This window comes from Fragaria vesca, linkage group LG2 (genome assembly GCF_000184155.1).
Source record: "Fragaria vesca subsp. vesca linkage group LG2, FraVesHawaii_1.0, whole genome shotgun sequence".
Classification (NCBI taxonomy): domain Eukaryota; kingdom Viridiplantae; phylum Streptophyta; class Magnoliopsida; order Rosales; family Rosaceae; genus Fragaria; species Fragaria vesca.
Window position 1 is genome coordinate 21195168 of NC_020492.1, and position 19147 is coordinate 21214314.

Here is a 19147-nt window from a genome sequence, read left to right on the forward strand (position 1 = left end):
GCTTTAACTTTAACTGGAGTCTTGTTTGTGATGTTTTACTGCCCAAGAAGTCTCAGTGAAAGCAGTGCTAATCTACCTTTTGTGTTGCATAATCGGATTAAACTCGTTTGATTGTTCTTCATGAAAGTGAAACAGAATAGGAACTAATGCTGAATTTCTTTTGTTAATTACATCGTTTTCCATCAAGATAGCTTACAAGGGACAAGAAAATCCCTTTTGCAAATTTGACAAAAAGCAATTTGGGGGTTGGTAATGCGTCCTAGTTCCACCATGACTTTAGGCCAAAGTGAAAAGATGTAAGCTACAGCAGGAGCACTAAATAAAGGAAAAATCAAGGAACGGACGAATTAAATTGTGTCTTTTTATTAATGGCAGTCTAATGTAGATAAGCGTTTTAATCCTGAAAAAGAAGTTTACACCATTGATGGTGGTGATCTGTTAAAACGTCTAAACGCATTTTTAGCTTAGTCTTTACCTCAAAGGATACAAAGAAGGCAATATATTCGCCTTCAGAATAAGCTCCAAGGCCACTATCACGCAAGCAGGTCAATTTTGAACATCAGGCCGAGGAAGGATGGAGCATTAAACAGCACTAGTTTTGCTGATATCATTGCCATTTGCACCATCAACTCCCTACCCGAAAAGGAAAAGGCTCCATTAACTCCAAGCATGAGCATCGTTTATCATGAAGAGGAGGAGGAGGAGGTGCCCAACCCTTCAAAAAGATCCAAGTTTCTTGCTGCATGTCTCATGGATGCGTTTTCCAACTGCCATATGCCTCGGCTTCGAACTTCAAGCCCAGAAGCAGAGGATCACCCGGCAAGTGATGACTTTGAAGATGAACAGGAAGTAGTCACTCAAAACTTGGATGAAGATTATATATGTACATGAAGTTTTGGTTTTCATTTCTCTTGCTAACCTATCAATGTTTTGTATCAGCTGATTGTATCTGCAATCCGGAGCCGTGCAATGGAAAAGCTGAAGCGCAAGCCGAGCAGTTTGAGTTTGACAGATAGCTTTTCTTGGGTTTACTCTACGAAAACTGGAGAGTTATACATAACTCAAAAAGCAGCGGAGAAGAAAGAGGAGTGTGAAGATGAAGAAGATGATGAAAAGGAAGAGTTCTTATCAGTGGCCAGTTGCTTCTCTTGCTGCTCAGCTAGTGCTGCTGCAAGTAGGGATGTGTTTCTCTCTGTCAAGACTAGTCTTTCAAGATGTTCGAGCCTTGATGGTTTTGAGTTCAACTTCAACGACTTTCAGAAGAGGCAGTCCATAATTCAACAGCTGTGCCATTGTGAGGGCTGGCCGTTTGGCCTTTGCCGGAAGGCTGTGTTGCTTCCGCCTCTGCCCAAGTCTCCGTCGGAGTCGTGGACATGGCGCAAAGGGACTGTAACAAAATCGAAGAGCTTACCCTCCAGATCACATACAATGACACCAAATATAGTGCCTACATAGAACCGCTTGCGATTGCTGAATAAGAAAGCAGTTACAATAACAATAATTTTCCTCTGTAAAACCATATGATCCGCTTCCGTTGTGATTTTTGGAAATTCTACATATATGTAGTGCTACAGTACTTTTTGATATGAAAATTATCAACTGAAATTCTTAAAGCAGATTGGCTGCAATGTGTTGTAATGAAACTGTCAAATAAAACATCTGACTAATGGATTCCCTTGTTACATTTCTTATTAACTGTCCCGCAGATGAGATGAACTACACAAGTATATATAAATCACGAATTAACTGACTTATAAAAGCAACACTCCGCAGAGGCAAAAGAAACTGATCAAGAACATATCAGAAAAGCAATTGCATGATTGCATTATTCCATTCATAGATCAAAAACACTAACATGCTCTTATTAACTGCCATCAAAACCTATATATCAAGGTTTTCTAGGAGAGTTTGATTGGCCCGATTTCAGTTACAAACATGATCGCGAAACACACGAAATCTTCCGGTCAGTAGACAATACAAAACTCTGTGACTAAGCTCTTTGCTCAACGTATGACCCTGACAGTCCAGAAGTTCCGAGAACGCTGACCTGCAATCAATACATAAAATCATATTAGTTAGCAAGCAAATAGATATGCATTGAATCACAGGCCGGTGTGAAAGTGGCACACAGGAGAGTCCCTACAATTCAGGATTAAACAAACTACTAGAGTAAGCATCTCTCAGGTTTACATTAATGCCTTAATGGGACGTAAAGTCATATGAGGAAGTCAGAAAGAAAAGACTTGCATTTGATCACAGACTGCATGTGAATGTGCTAAACTAGAGTGCCTATGCTGCAGGTAATACCCAAACTGATACAGTAAGCATTTCCAAGGTTACCTTTCCCCACTCAGAACCAATGCCGCTACACCTCATCTTCAAGTATATCAGCCTGGTTCCCAACTCAGTCTCCACCTTCTTCCGCAAGTAGGTCTCATCAGGCCCAAATGCATCCAAATAGGCAGCGTAGCGACTGTAAATCGTCTTCAGCGCATTCACATACTCATCCGACAACTTCTTCACATTCTACACAAACATTTCAAAACAAACACATCAAAAACAATTTCACACGATCACGAACAAGAACAAATAAACAAAACAAGACAACAAATCCCCCAAACCAACACCAACTCCATTACCTCTCCGCTGATACCAACACTGTCATCCATATCCATCTTCAGCTGCATAACCATCCCTCCAAACTCCTCCACAGCTTCGGCGGCACGCAACACATTGGTGAGATGCTCTTTGCCAGCCTGGTCATCAGTGTTCTTAGACAATGCAGCCTTGACTCTAGTGACAAGAGTACTAGGGAGCTCATCCCAATTTGCAGCCATCAAGTCCTTGAAAGCGTAGAGCAGCTGAGGGTCTTTAATCTCAGGAAAATGACCCACATCGTTACTGAAACACCGCACCCTCCCCAAACTCGTCGAAAGAGGAGACCTCTGTTCATCTATATATAACAACACTAATCAAGCTCCAAACTTTAACACTAACACTAACACTAATCAAGCTCCAAACTTTAACACTAATCACTCAAACAAATTCAGATACGTATTGAAACCCAATTGGGTTTTACTTTAACATCATATGCGATTAGTAAAAATCGGTTTTTGGATAAGAGGGAGTACCGAAAGATTGGTTCTTGGAGTTTGGGGAAGCGAAGTTGAAGAGGGTTCGAGCAGCGCCGGCGGCGGAGTGGTGGTGGTGACGTGGCAGATGATGGGTGGCGGCGGCGGCGGCGGTTCGGTAAGATCTGGAAGAGAGAGAACGGTAGAGGGATCTGAGAGCTATCATCTTCTCCATGAGTTTTGCCACCAAAAACGATTGAGGAGGAGACGGGTCGTTTGCACTGGAATATGAAAAGTGACACCTTTTGACGACGGCACTTCAGGTGGAACTGAATCTGGGCTTTCGGATTGGGTCGGGCTACTATGGTTTGGATCATTTCAGGGAATACCTATATACCCAACTAATATTTTCTTTATGACATCATAATTAATATCTGTTTTTTTGTTATGTTCACTGCATATCTCGTCTTCTTAATGTTGGTGAGATTTGAATTTTGTGACCTCTGGCTAAACTGCGATGTCAAGTAATAAAAACTCACTGTTCACAATAAGTGAAATAATAAAAACCTGATTTATGATTGTGAATTTAGTCAAAATTGTATGACGTAATATTTATCGACATTAAGTTGTGTATACATTTCAAGTAACTTTTTTATTAATGCAATAGACCACTTCAAAGTTCAAATGCAATAGTAGTCAAGTTACTAATCAATTATTGAATCTCAGTTTGAAAAAATAAAAAAAATCAATTATTGGACCAAGTATTACGGCTCCGCAAGACGTAATTAGCACGTTGTTGAGCATTGTTTAATGAAGCTTGATCACTTTCGTCAGTCACAAATCAACTGATATAATATCAAATTTGTGCAAGAGAAAAACCGATCCTGTATCAAAGAATTCTGTTTCTTTCGATGGTGATCATAGAATTTTGTTGGTAGGTGCTTACATGACATGTTTATACTTTTGGCTTCAGCTTGAAGTGAATCCATCATTTTGTTTCCCCTTTGTAAATTGTTGGTACCCACCGCCAGAAGAAGAAAGCCAAAAATACACCTACAACTTTGGACCAAAATAATGCGCACTAGTATGATGACTCTGATCAGACACAGCCTATATATGCAAACAAAACCTTCCTTTTCCTTCACCCCTCCTAGACTTGACTTGACACCTCCTTCCTTCCTTATCTCCCTCTCTGTTCTTCGTCTTCTTCTTCTTCTTCTTCTTCATGGGTTCCAATGAAGTCTTACTCGATGTTTCTCCGTATGCGAGAGTACTTAAAGATGGAACAATCGAGAGACTTAACGGAACCCAAGTTGTTCCGGCCGGGTTAGACCCTCTAACCGGAGTTCTATCCAAAGACATCGTCATTTGCCCGCAAACCGGTGTCTCAGCCAGACTTTACAAACCCAATATCACTGAAACCAGTCAAAAGCTTCCTTTGATCGTTTACTATCACGGTGGAGCTTTCTGTATAGCTTCAGCTGCTGAGCCACTCTACCACAACTGCCTCAACATGCTTGTTGCTGAGGCCAGAGCCATTGCTGTTTCTGTAAACTACAGATTAGCCCCTGAGCATCCCCTGCCGATTGCCTACGAGGATTCTTGGGCTGCGCTTGAATGGGTCTTCGGTGGTGAAGAACTTGACGAGTGGGTTAAGGATCATGTTGATTTGGAGCGAGTGTTTTTGGTGGGAGATAGTGCTGGGGCTAATATTGCACACCATTTGGCCTTGCGGGTCAAGAAGTCCGACCCGGATCCGAAGGTGAAGATTGCTGGGATTGGGATGATACATCCTTACTTCTGGGGGAAAGATCCGATTGGCCGGGAGGTGGCAGATTCGTTCAGAAAGTCGATGGTGGATACATGGTGGAGTTTTGTGTGCCCATCGGAGAAAGGGAGTGATGACCCGCTTATTAACCCGTTTATCGACGGATCCCCAAGTCTGGAGGGGTTGGCTTGTGGTAAGGTGCTTGTTCTTGTTGCAGGAGAAGACATACTGAGGGACAGAGGGAGGCTTTACTATGATGAACTGGTGAAGAGCAACGGGGCAGGAAGCAAAGAGTTGATTGAAACAGAAGGGGAAGATCATGTGTTCCATATCTTCAATCCTAATAGTGAAAAGGCTAAGAGCTTGATCAAGGATTTGGGTTCTTTCATAAATCAAAAATAGTGCAAGTTCAGTGGAAGAAGAGAAAAAAGGGTATTTCTGGTGTGGGATTCCTCGTCATTCTTGAATATGCCTTGGTATTCCTATGTACTTTAATTCTTCATCTAGAACAAAATGTACTTTACTACTGTTGCCAGCTTCTTAGTGATTTGTCACATATGCATGCAACTGACAATTGAGATTTCAGTAGCCTATGAGCAGTACAAATGTAGACTTTGGTTCTTAGAATAATCAATATTATATAACTACCCAACTTAAAGAAAGGGGTGAATTGTGTTTCGCATTGCTGTAAAAATCTGTTATTCTTTGATAGTTGATGATGATAGTGAAGCAATGCAATCAATTTCATACAGTAAATAATAAAAACATGGTAAAACTTGTTAACTGGGAATGAAAGTCAGGAAACAGAAACTCTCGTGCATACATTTTAAGTTTGTCTTAAACCAGACTTACATGTTCAGTACTGAAAATCAGTTGTGCACACTTGCATGCTGAAGTCTAGAACACAACAGTATCGAGCATGGTTCCCAAGGTCTGGACTATGTTTGAGGACATTAAGTTGGAGACATGTTCTTCTAGGTGCTTCTTGGCATCTTGTCTTCCCACATTTGCAATAGCAAGCTTCTCTGGAGACAACTCATCCTCCTCCTGCACGGCCTTGTTGTACTTGACAGCTAGGCTCAACATCTCCTGCAGAGACCAAATGAAAGAAAGATCAATGACTCTGTGCACTAAATAGTATGTACCCCATACATCAATCAAAATTAGCAACTTTCATACTCGCTGAAAAAACAATTCCAACTTACAGAGCCAGAGATGTGGAACCTACAGCCTAATGGTGCCATAACAACTTTCATTTCAAATGAAATATTATCTTTTTGGCAGTTTGTTCTAGCTTTATTACGTCAGGACTTGGATTTGTAACCAGGCAAACCGAGATGAACCTTTACATGTTATTCTCAAACTATAATTATAGTGTTTGGAGACTGAAGGTCAGCCTATTTGACATCTCCACAGTTCAAACTTGCAAAATTGAACCTTAGCACATCATACCACTTGAAAGCTCTTATCACAGATTTTCAGGTATATGGTGTCCCTAAAGTTGCATTCTTTATCATCTGTCACCTACTCCTCATCTTCACATGCAACAGTCAGTCTATTAACAATGAATAACCTCAAACTTAACAAGAAAGAACACCTATAATACTCAATGCCAGCAGAGTAACCTCCTTCCATATTGGTAACTTAAAGTACATGCTTTTAAAAAAAAAAAACATGACAGTACAAAACCACTAATTTGCAGTAGGCGATATCTTTACTTACCTGAACAGTTTGCTCATTTGTTTTTGAATGAGTATCAAAACGTTTTAGGGTCAGCCCATCAGTCCATTTCTTCTTGTGAAGGTTAAGCAACATCTTCTCCTCGAGTTCATTCTTCCTGTAATTGATTGCTATAGAGTAATAATGCCGGTTTAAACCATGGATCAAAGCCTGAAGAGGAAATTGCATAAAAGGTCAAAACGTTGCTACTGCAGACAATAGGGTTCAAACTGACTTGTTGGGAACTTACTTGAATAGATGGTTTATTAAGATGGCCAAGATTGGATGTGGTCTGCCGAGGTTCTTGACCAAGCATCATAGTCTGTGGGTTGATAAGGCGGAAGGCATCAATGACCACCTTCCCCTTCACACTCTGAATGGGATCCACCACCACAGCCACAGCACGTTGATTCAAAGCTTCGAAGCTCTAAAAAAGATGAAAGTAAAAGAAAATGACACATTTGGGTAAGTACATAACCAATAGCCAACAAACAGCTTACTCTTTAGTCAAAGCTACCATCAACAAAGGTAGAACATTAAACCAATCCGATTTGAAAAATGCAGGCACAGAGGAATGTTGTAAACAAGCATAGCTTATTCAAACCCTTGGAAAACCAACGAGGAAAACTATTATAAGAAAGTAGGCTGCAGCTTATGTAGACCGATACCAGATAGAGCAAATATGTTCTTTAAAACAATGATATCAATACCGAAAAATATGTGACACATAACATCCATATAAACTAATAATCAACCACAACCAATGCATGCTTACAAACTTTTATTATATCAAGAAGACAAATAAACCTGTGTCAAATGAAAGAGGTAAAGTAATAAGACTACCTGCTGTGTATTAATGTCCACACCAGATAGCCAACAGCCGAATCCAGGATGCGAATGGTACCACCCTACAACCATCTCCGGCCTGCATTGACAATTAAAAGAGTTTATACATGAAAAAGCAGAAGGGATAACTAGTATATCTAACAAAACTGTTGAATGAAAATGACAGATGTATGCAAGCAAGCAATGTGGGTGGTCATCACCTATTATTACTTATCTCTTACACAAACTTCTTTTTTTTACTTGTAGTTTCTCATGAATAATGAATCATACATGGGGAATAAATAGAGTTCCCTACTATCCTTGAGCTCCTTACAGAAAAGGGTCCAACAGCATTCTAGCGTTCCTCGTTAACTATTCATTATTTAGTGATCAGTTGGACATACATTTTTGCTCAAATAACACATAAATCTATTACTAAAAATACAATGACAACAACTACCCTGCAGCCGAGCACATACCTTCCGGTCTGCTTGAGCATATCGAGCATGTTAGTCTGGAACACGTGATCGACTGCTTCGACACTAACACCAGTACCACTCTGCGGCATAGCAAACACATCCACAACCTTAACAGTATACTCATCAGTAAACTCTCCCAGCATCAAGCCCATGACCTCCATAGGCACCCCCGCTCTTCCTATTAATCACCAAATTTCAAATAACCAGTAAGTAACCACCAAACAAAACTCGAATCAAATCCCAGAAAACCCTAATTGAAATCTGCAATGCACAATTTCGCTACAATCCATTACCCTAACAGCTCAGATAGGTTTTCCAAGTCCATAAATCAAAAACTAAGAAAAAACAAAAACCAAACCCTAATTAGGGATTCAGATTCGAGCTAATAGACCGTACCGTGCTTTAGCATCTTCAACAGCGCGAGCGAGGAGATGTAGACCTGTTCTGAGGAATCGAGAGTGGGCGAATCCGGGGGTGGGTGACCCAGAGCTCCTCCGGCGCCGGCGAACATCCTCTGTAGTCTCTCCATCCCTGACATTCAGAAGCACCTTTCTTTGCTGGTTTTGGGTTCTAAATACAAGTGCTTTCTTTTCTAGCAAGACAGCTCTGGCTTTGCTTTTTTATACTTTTGTATTTTCACTTGGAGGCCCAAGAGAGAAAGCCCTCTTAAAACTGTCCGTACTGGCAAGGACATAAGAAGAAGGCCCAAGCCTGTATGAATGAGACTAAGACTGGTGGAAACGGAGACGGTTCAAGACTTTCAGTTGCAAATTTGCAATGCTCAAGGCCCGTTTCTAAATGAAAAGTCTGTTTAGAAATTGGGTAAGGGTTTTCAATCACGCCGTACTATGTGAATTGCGGGACCAGATGACGCTAACACGGCTATATTATATCTCTCGTATAGGAATATTTATGAATGATTAAGATCGCATTATGTGTATAAAGGAATTTTTGTTGTTTGTTATAGGGGTGGTTTTTTAATGAGGACCTTGTAGAATTAATTACACAGGAACTTTGTCATTTGATTTTGGTTGTGAGATCATATTACTTTAGCATATACATGTTTGTTATGGTTTGAACGAAAATTAACCATTCTCATACTTGTCCAAACCGGCGGCCAAGTTTCATTTGATGATGTTAATAGTTTGGAATTCGTTGTAATTGTTTTTTTTTTAACATGAAAACGTTGTAATTGTTTAATCAGAAGATCTGAGTCTTAATCAGCTTTGACAAATCTCGACACGGAAGTAGAAGTGCATGGAGAAATTCATGGATGCTTTAGACCCTTTTGTGTAGGCCGGTCGACATATTACGTAATCAGAAATGGTTGGTTCTAGCCAGCCAGTCGGGGTTAGACCTAAAGATTTGAACCATCGATGGTTGGTTCATTCTAGCTAAGTTACTGTTCAGGATTCCAGGGACTCATTCAACTCCTGCATTTTATATGTGGTTATAGAATTTAGGTCAAAAGTTTCGACAGATGTTAATTAACTTTCTCTTGATCAAATAAGATCAGATTGCTTCATTCGTTTTTGCTCTTTCTCTTGTGCGTCACCCTTTAAATTTTTTAAAGTTATCCAGCTTTCTGGGTTATCTTAGTTGAAGTTTAAAAACAGAGCACAGGGAAAATAGATACCAGTTATTTAATCCTTTACAAACTTTTATCTGGTGATTAAGGACCTCTATTAGGGTTTGACAAACACAACTAGTCTTTGACGACCTCGCTGCAGTATTGAAATGTCGTGTTGAAATCTTCTGCAAATTGAAGTCTGTTTACGTGTTCGGAAAGCTACTGATCGATTGCTCCTCTAGCTAGGAAACGACCTTGTGACGCGAAATTATTAGTTCTCTGTTGCGCGCTGTGTAATTAGCCACGTACCTAATACTTCTAATTCTTGACTTGACTGCTTCACTTGGCATCTTCCTTTTGATGCTTCTTCGCTTGAAACAATCTCAATCAGTCATGAAATAAGAACAAGAAATTCACTAGTGAGATTATTCTAGCATGAACATTCGAGGATATTTACTCCGCCATTCAAGGTGTACGTGTCAATGTTTTACATGTTGTGACTTGTGCCTGTGGAAGATTCAATTGCTAATACCAGGATCTGGCACTTGGAAAATTCTTGAGCGGTAGAAACTTGTCAAACTTAAAGAATGCTATTAAACTACAAGTTTGGAGTCAGATTTGGACGAGAAAAGATCTCTATATAAAGCGTAGGCTACTTAGGGTTGCTAATTAACTCCATTCCTCCTCAGCCTATAGCTACATAACCAGCAACTTACATAACCTGCAACTTCAAACCTCTCGGTTCACAACTACTCATCCACTACGTTCTGTATTTGATTCATAACTACCTGTCCATCTATCTGCAATGGCGCCATACATGGAGAGAGCACGATCATTCCTTCAGTCTCCCACTTATGGAAACCTCGTCACTGTTCTTAGCATCGACGGAGGTGGAATAAGAGGGATTATTCCCGGGACTATGCTCAGCTTCCTAGAATCCGAGCTTCAGGTATATTCATCGATTGATATTCCGTATATATAGTTACATTCAAACACAAACAATTTGTTTTCAATGTCGAACGTAAGTGTAAAAATGGTCCAAATATCACTTGATGAACTTTGCATTAACATTAATGGCTATATATGTTTATGCAGAAGCTGGATGGTGAAGATGCAAGACTGGCAGATTACTTTGATGTTATCGCAGGCACCAGCACAGGTGGTCTTGTCACTGCTATGCTTACTGCCCCAGATGAAAATAACCGTCCCCTATTTGCTGCTAAAGATATTAACGATTTTTATCTTGAACACTGCCCTAAGATGTTCCCCCAACACAGGTACACAAAGATAAATGTACATACAGTTCTTTTATATTTACACGCATCTTGGTTAATAATATCGTACCTAACAGCCTTCTGTATTTTGCTTCTACAACAGCACCCCACTTATTGGTGAAGCTGTAGAAATGTTAAAAGCTGTGAAAGGGCCAAAATATAATGGGAAGTATTTGCATGATATAGTCAAGGAAAAGCTGGGAGACGTAACATTGAACAAGACATTGACTAACGTCATAATCCCAACTTTTGATATAAAGAGGCTTCAGCCAATCATCTTCTCCAGCTATGAGGTTTGCTTATTTGTATCTCTAGAATATGTTGATTAAAGTTTTATTTACCATTTCAAAATGGTCCTCCTTAATTATAAAGTTAGGAAGGCCAGGCCTTGATTCTGTGTATATGTTGGTAATTATTTTGATAGGTTAAAAAGAAGGATAGCTTAAATGCTTTACTCTCCGACATATGCATTGCAACTTCAGCAGCCCCAACTTATCTCCCAGCACATCATTTTCAAACCAAAGATTGCAGCACCGGAGAAGCAAGAGAATTTGACCTGATTGATGGTGGAGTCGCTGCTAATAATCCGGTACATGTTGATTTCGAGCAACATACAACTTCGTGAACTTATCATAGATGATCATATAGCATTTATTTAGTGGTAGATCTCTTACATATAGAATTCTATTCTATCGTACGTTGTCAGGCCTTGGTCGCTCTAAGCGAAGTAACAAAAGAAATCCATCAAGGAAATCCTGACTTCTTTCCTATAAAACCAAATGAGTATGGGCGATTCCTCGTGATATCACTGGGTACTGGTTCGGCGAAATGCGAGGAGAAGTATGAGGCCACAAATGCAGGTAGGTGGGGCGTTTTGGGGTGGCTAACCGGAGGCGGTTCATGTCCACTGGTTGACGTTTTTACTCAAGCCAGTAGTGACATGGTTGACTATCACCTCTCTACGGTCTTCCAAGCTCTTCATTCTGAGAAAAACTACCTTCGGATTCAAGACGATACGCTGGAGAAAACAGTGTGTTCAGTGGACATTGCTACCCATGAAAACTTGAACAATCTTGTAAAAGTTGGAGAGGAATTGTTAAAGAAACCGGTTTCCAGGGTGAACATGGAAACTGGTATGTTTGAGCCTGCCCATCAGTCCACAAATGAAGAGGCTCTCGTAAGGTACGTATAATATATCATTTGTTGGATCCTATACATCTCGATCACTTATGCATCTAACAGTCTCATGTATAGATTCTTATCTTTTACTTTGTTTTGTTTTGTTGTAATATCTGATAACAAGTAAATTAACACGTACAGGGTAGCAGGAATTCTGTCTAGAGAGAGGAGGGTTCGTGAAATGAGATCACCCCATGGGAAGGCTGCAGTCGCTGCAGCTAGGGCTGGCAAATTGGGCCATGTTGAAATTAACCAACCGAGTACCAACCGTACCAACGTAGTTAGTATACCAAAACATTAGAGCGGCTAGTCGGCTTGCAAATGGTCCAATGCATAATTCAGTTCAGGATTTATGGATAATAAAGAGTTTTGGTGTAGAGTGTTGATTGGGAAGAGCTCTAAGAGTTATTGAGGTTGTTTGGCATCCTCCAGTCATTGGGTGGGTGAAGATTAATTCGGATGGAGCTTGGAAGTATGCAGAGGGTGGTGGAGGTTTTGGTGCTGTTTTTCGTGTTCTTGGTGCTTTTTCTTCCAACATTGACATTCCTAGTTCAGTAGTAGCAGAGGTGATGGCCGTTATAATTGCTATTGAGCTTGCTTGGGTACGAGATTGGAAACACATTTGGTTAGAGGTTGACTCGTCGCTTGTGTTAAACTATCTACGGTCTCCTTTGCTTGTACCTTGGCATCTACGTGTCCGTTGGCTTAATTGTTTACGTTGCATATCGGAGATGACCTTTCGTTCTTCTCATATTTTTCTTGAAGGGAATAAGGTTGCAAATGCTTTGGTTAATCACGGTACGTCATTAACACAGCTGGTTTGGTGGGATTCACCTCCTCTTTTTATTTTGTCATATTATAGTAGTGACCTTATTGGTCTTCCCCAATTTCGGTTTTCATAGTTTTGTTTCGTTGTTATTTGATTATGAGAGGTTTTGGTCTAATCCCCCTCTCTTGATGTTTCTCTTTTTCTTTTTAATATATAAGAGTGTTAGGGGGTCATTCCTCTCTCACTCATCTTTTAGACCAAAAAAAAAAAGTATACCAAAGACTTGGTAACCAACTTACTTGGTACGGTATACCGTACCAGTCTTAATAACATGATTGGTACTTGGTATTGAGATTTTCATACCATCGGTATACCGTACCAACTATGTATGTGTAATTATATATGCAAAAATACACTCATATCTATGTAGGAAACGAGAATTGAACCTCTAACCTCTCACAAACAACCTATAAAATGTATAATATATGTAAGACAATTAAATTATATGTATAATATATAACATATGTATTGTTTTATATTTATAACGGGTTTGTCTACTATACTGATATGTATAGCATACAAACTGAAAAAAGCAACTGGAAGAGAGAGATCACGTGCGGCAGGGGTGGGTTGGTCTGGAAAAATTGCTTTCAAAAGCAAGTGTGTATGCCATACTGATTTGTACAGTAGAATTTTCCATTTATAACATCCTATAGATATAAATACAATTAAAATATAAAATGTTTAAATTTTGGCAAGTGGTATGTTTCGAAACCATGACTAATCTGATGGAAAATATTGTTAACTGATGTGGCCCAAATAGATCCACAAGATGTGTGCCAGATGTTAAGCTTGTTACTAATAGTCAGTAATTTTCTTATGCTAGTCTTTTTTTATAAATAGCCTTGGATTGTAACAGTTGGTTGTGTTTTCAGACTGTAATATTACTTTGCGATATTATTACCTCTGAGTTTTCTTATCTTCTTCTACGTTTGAGCTTTACATTTCAAGCTTTCACATCTATGGCTACCATGTTATCATGGTATCAGAGCTTTGGCTCTTGATCATGTGCACTAATTCATGAGCTTCCGCTGTCTATGATTTCTTCGATTAGATTTCTATTTGTTGTATCCGCAATTTCAAACCCTAGCCCCGAAATTCAATGTCACCTGCATCCTGCCATAGATTCTCGCTCAAAGCCTGGGCACCTTCATCGATTATCTATGCTTTTAATGTGTTTCAATTGCTGTGATTCGCTCAAATTTGCCCCGTCGAGGGTTATCTAGGGGATTTTGAGATTTATCACTCTGCTTCTGCATCGACAACGCTACTCAACCTTTGTTTTGGGGCTCTATTTAATTGCTTCGGCTGGGCTCAATTGCTTTGGTTTTCTATCTTCAACAATATCGCTAAGTTTCTAAACCCAAAACCTCTCTCTCGAGCTGTTCATCAAGTACAGTATGTTCGAATCTAGACTATTTCTTGAATTTGTGGCCTGCTTGATATTGAGTGATGAAAATAATGTCAATATTGATGCCATTTGATCAAAATCTGCTGCATAAAACCATAGATTTCTCATAATTGAAGAGACCGTTTTGTTGATTGTGTTGCTGAGTTGTTGCTACATATATATGGACACGTTAGGTCTACACTAATTGGATGTTATATGATTGGAAAGCTGCATTTGTTTGTTAAGTCTTGAAGCTTTTGGAATAATAACTAGAGGTCATGATGATATGTGATGTAACTGAGAGTTGATTGGTGATGCTTAAGGCAAATTCTAATAAACAAAAGATCATGTTGCAAGGAGTACAAAGCCATTCGGTGGTTTTGAGAACAAAATTTTCATAAAGTTTGGTGGTAGGTGAAAAGAAGACGAAAAGTTAGTGTTTAGTGAATTTGGAGTTGATTGAGTGATTTCAGAGTTGGATTAAGGCATATTAAGGCATAAATGGCCACTAGTTAAATTCCATATCAGATTTATATGTTGCTAAATATGATGATAAGAAAACGGGATGATCATAACTTCATTACTTGGAGCTACTAGTTTCAAACTCTTTTAGAAGGTTAGGACCTCTTTGGTTATATTGATGGCAATACTCTTTGTCCTGCAAAGTATGTGATCACTGATGATGAGGGAGTGACAAATGAGATCACTACAACTTACAAAGAGTGGAAGAAGATCGACAAGGCCATATTAAGTCTTTTGGTTGCCACACTCTCTTTTGATATAATGGATTATGTGGTGGGAAGAAAAACATCAAGAGAAGCATGGATGAGGTTGAATGATCGATATGCACCAAACTTGAGATCACATGTTATGCAATTGAAAACTGATCTGTATACAATTACAAAGGGAATGGATTCAGTTGAGAAATATTTGATGAAAGTCATACGTGTAAGGAACCAATTGCTCGCATTAGGAGTAAAAATGGAAGACGATGATATTATTGTGGTTTGTACTCAATGGTTTGCCTGCAGAATATAATCTCATAAAAGCAATCATTCGAGGAAGAAAATCACCAGTTACAATGCATGAATTGAGGACTCTATTACTCTCTGCTGAAAAAGATATTGCAAATAGGGCTGTTCTCAATGTACAAACCTTCTCTGCTATGAAAACTAAGAAGATTGTTTCTTAGTGTCTGAATGGCAATGGCAACATGTCTAAAACTGATGGAAGCTACATGAATAATTTTTTGTTGTCTCCAGAGTGTCAAATCTGCAAGAAGAAAGGCCATACTGCTGGGGGCTATGTATCTAGGAATATTGTTCTTCCTAATCAACTCTCTAACTTTGTGCTTATTTGTGATATGAGAGGACATGTTGCCTTGGAGTGTGATTCTCTTGGGACCCACATTGGAGTATCTCCTGTTGATGGGGGAGAACAGGCTGTTGCTTGTGATATGAGAGAACCTAATATGAGCACTGTTGCTTGTGGCATGAGAGAACCTAATATGAGAAATATTGCTCCGAGTAACGAAAGTTATTGTTCCTGGAAGAGAAAGTGTTGGTGTTTCTTGATCTGTTGCTGCAAATATTTCTAGCACTGACAGTTCTATTGGAATTCAATATGTTGATCAGGTTCCTTCTAATATTGCCTCCTTTGAAGTTGTTGTTAGAAATTCAGTATGTTTACATGTTGGTGGTCTAAAGGTCGAAGCAGAGGTAATTAACCAAGATCAAGTACGTGATGATAATTTCAATAGTGTTTCTTATAATCTTGTGCACTGTTCGGAGCTTTGGGACAAGTAAAGTGTGACTTGCTATAGGCCTTGCCTTGTTCATATGGTTTTGTCCTCTGGGGGGTATTTACAACATTGTTCAAAATGACAGCAGTGTCTTGAGGGCCTTCAATCATGTTCACATTTGTCACTTCTTCAAGAGGAACTCAACTAAGGCATTGTATTCCCTTGAGAGTTGTCTTCTATGTGCAACAAGTTCTGAGGCAATGTATACACATCTTTGCGATATTATTACCTTTGAGTTTTCTTATCTTCTTCTACCTTTGAGCTTTACATTTCAAGCTTTCACATCTATGGCTGCCATGTTATCATGGTATCAGAGCTTTGGCTCTTGATCCTATGCACTAATTCATGAGCTTCCGATGTCGGTGATTTCTTCGATTAGATTTCCTTTGCTACTTTGGTGTGCAATTTGTCCAGCTTACATTTGTTTATCTTGTTTTGTCAAGACTTATGTAGCGATATTTGGGTCAAGTGGCATCTCTAATGGAGAATTCTGGTGGTGCTGATCAAACTTTATTTCCTTCAATATCAAGTGGTACTTCCTGGCCTATGTTCTTCATTGCTAATGTTGCTACGTTGATTGCTAGTCATGCAATGTCAACAACCATATTTTCATGCTTAAAACATCCAAAGGCTCTTGGTTGTTTCCCTAGTCTTAAAGTCATGCATATAACAGCTGCTATGAATGAAGGAATTATGTCAAGAAAGCAAGAGGTGAGTCGCAGACATGGGGTGCTCTGCTGTCAAGGAAAATCTGCAAAGAATTTAGTTAGTATAGCTGCTATGGGTGTTTCCAGTTCTTGCGAAAGTCCTTGTTTATCTCATGTTCAAATGCTCAAGAATGAAGGTACTATTCTCTGTGCTCATATCATGTACAGATGCATTGCTGATGGTCTCCAATACTTGATGTTTTCAAGTCTAGCATGTGGAAAAGCTACTGGATTTTGCAGTACACAAAGCTTCGTGCTTAATTTGGTTAGCATAGTCCTATCTTCAATCCTACCAATCTGAGTTTGTTAACCCTCACTGAGATTGAGGGGAGCTGTTAACATGATAAATATGTTGCTCTGCTGATATGGCCCAAATAAATCCACAAGATGTGTGCCATCTGTTAAGCTTGTTACTAATAGTCAGTAATTTTCTTATGCTAGCCTTTTTTTATAAATAGCCTTGGATTGTAATAGTTGGTTATGTTTTCAGACTGTGATATTACTTTGCGATATTATTACCTCTGAGTTTTCTTATCTTTTTCTACCTTTGAGCTTTACATTTCAAGCTTTCACATCTATGGTTGCCATGTTATCAAATATGACCACATACCACCAAACTAAAACTATCATTGCATTATATTTATGAAAAAATTATATTTATCGATCGCTTCATTTTTTGGGCCACGATCTAAACTTGGTAGAGGCCTATTACCAACCGTACCAACCGAGTACAAACTAAGTCGGTATACCAACTTCGGCGGTTGGTTTTGCTAGAGGATTTTACCTACTAATCATAAGTTGGTTGGTACATGGTATTGGTAAATAAAGTCGGTACACCTACTAATGTCAGCCCTAGCCGCAGCAGCTACTACTGTCTGATCCCAAAGTTAATTCTGCTACAGTGCCACTGATTAGGGCTGACATTTTGTTCCGAGAAAACCGAGCCAACCGAGCCGAGCCAACAAAAATCGGTAGCTGACAAGTCGGTAACCGAGAGTTTCAGCTCGGCTAAGCCGTACCAAGTACATACTTCGGCTCGGCTACGGTACACTACTTTTTACACCGTCGGTATACCGTACAGACCGAGATATACATATACCAGTATATCATACTCCTCCAAACGTTTATAATACACATCCAAACGCAAAATATGTGATATTTTGCCAAAGTTGGGGCTCGAACCCAACACTTTCTAGTTGGACAGACTCGCCTCCAACCACTAGAGCAGATGCTCTTCTTGTTAATCTATATGCAAAAGCTAAATTTATTGCTTTACTGAGTCAAAACTAGAACTTAACACATTACTCTATCAAACTATCAATCCATTATTTTCTTCTTTCCTTGCCGCCCTTCTTCTTTTCTTTTCGCCGTTCTTTCTTCTTCTCTCCTCTGCTCCATTTCAATCATCAACAAATCTCTCTTTTTCAAAGAAATTCGAACCACCGTCACCCTTTTTTCCACATCTAGTCCATCAAAACCCACCTTTTCTCTCTCCTCCCTCCGTCTCCTCCGCCGAGATCATCACCTCTCCTCCTTCCGTCTCCTCCGCTAAGATCATCACCTCTCCTCCCTCCGTCTCCTCATCCGAGATCATCACCGAAGTTGCCAAGATCCTCTACAATTCCTCAGTCGATTTGATGCATGTAATTGGAACCAAGATGGCCTTGATGGAATTCTGGAAATTTACGGTAATTCAGTTTTTTTTTTTCTTTTTCAAAACTGAGAAATTGTGTTTTGATTTGGTTTATTATAATTGATTCATTTTCCATTGTTTCTGGCTTTCTTCATTGGTTCCTTATTTATTTTTCTTGCTCTGCAACAAATTAATATGCCATCGAGATTTGAGGCTCAAGGTTTATGAATGATTAAGTCAGTATATACCAGTTACCGTACCGCATCTACCAAAAATCTCGGTATACTGAGAAATCGGCACACCGACTTCGGTGGCCGGTTGTGGTATTAAATTTCTTCTACCGAGTAGAGTCGCCGCGGTAGGTGGTTTTGGCAAAAAATGTCGGTTACCGTACCGATTTCAGCCTTACTACTGATCGATGATACATTATTTTTAGTTTAATTCATTTGGTTATAGAAATTAATAATCACTCGTGATTAAAGTAATTACTTATTGGTAGTGTAATTGAATAATTGTCTTTCCCAATAAACACCAGTTTACTGGTCATTATTGTCTGCTCCGATCAACATGGAAACATCAATCCACATGTACTACTGAACTTCTCGGACATGAATCTTCTCTTTTTTTGGCAAGTGACTGTGAATTTTCTTGTTCTAATTGGTTCTATAAACTCTGAAAATGGTTGGTTTCAGTTTTTTTGTTGGATAATAAGTTCATTTCAGCTAACCACGCACAAATTCTAAAAACTTCTAATAATCGTTGAAGTTCAGGTAAGAAATTTTCAACCAACTACTTGGAGCCATGCATGCATTGATTATACTCGTATTATTGAGTATATATACTCGTATTATTGAGTAGCACCCATGCATCTTCACTTGCTGTTCAACAACTTCCCATGGACC

General features: G+C 39.3%; 5 protein-coding genes across 5 annotated transcripts; 3 read left to right on the forward strand and 2 right to left on the reverse strand.

Moving 5' to 3' along the window:
• The first annotated feature begins 479 nt into the window (after positions 1-479).
• LOC101309604 lies at positions 480-1683 on the forward strand. The gene is made up of 2 exons (XM_004291077.1): positions 480-849; positions 940-1683. Exons 1-2 carry the CDS (start codon positions 670-672, stop codon positions 1453-1455), a joined length of 696 nt encoding a protein of 231 aa, XP_004291125.1. The 5' UTR covers positions 480-669; the 3' UTR covers positions 1456-1683.
• LOC101309314 (uncharacterized protein At1g47420, mitochondrial-like) lies at positions 1632-3436 on the reverse strand. Its single transcript, XM_004291076.1, has 4 exons — positions 3132-3436; positions 2640-2953; positions 2341-2526; positions 1632-2047 (listed from the first exon to the last, which is right to left on the reverse strand). The coding sequence occupies exons 1-4, from the start codon at positions 3304-3306 to the stop codon at positions 1991-1993; spliced, it is 732 nt and encodes a 243-aa protein (XP_004291124.1). The 5' UTR covers positions 3307-3436; the 3' UTR covers positions 1632-1990.
• Positions 3437-4159: 723 nt separating this feature from the next.
• On the forward strand, positions 4160-5528 carry LOC101309898 (probable carboxylesterase 2-like). The gene has a single exon (XM_004291078.1). The coding sequence runs from the start codon at positions 4297-4299 to the stop codon at positions 5239-5241; it is 945 nt and encodes a 314-aa protein (XP_004291126.1). The 5' UTR covers positions 4160-4296; the 3' UTR covers positions 5242-5528.
• A 31-nt stretch (positions 5529-5559) lies between these two features.
• LOC101310187 (26S proteasome non-ATPase regulatory subunit 14-like) lies at positions 5560-8456 on the reverse strand. Its single transcript, XM_004291079.1, has 6 exons — positions 8259-8456; positions 7863-8040; positions 7402-7483; positions 6809-6985; positions 6562-6729; positions 5560-5928 (listed from the first exon to the last, which is right to left on the reverse strand). Exons 1-6 carry the CDS (start codon positions 8398-8400, stop codon positions 5737-5739), a joined length of 939 nt encoding a protein of 312 aa, XP_004291127.1. The 5' UTR covers positions 8401-8456; the 3' UTR covers positions 5560-5736.
• Positions 8457-10249: 1793 nt separating this feature from the next.
• On the forward strand, positions 10250-12910 carry LOC101310485 (patatin group A-3-like). The gene is made up of 6 exons (XM_004291080.1): positions 10250-10381; positions 10528-10709; positions 10810-10999; positions 11131-11295; positions 11413-11888; positions 12027-12910. Exons 1-6 carry the CDS (start codon positions 10250-10252, stop codon positions 12184-12186), a joined length of 1305 nt encoding a protein of 434 aa, XP_004291128.1. The 3' UTR covers positions 12187-12910.
• Positions 12911-19147: the final 6237 nt, after the last annotated feature.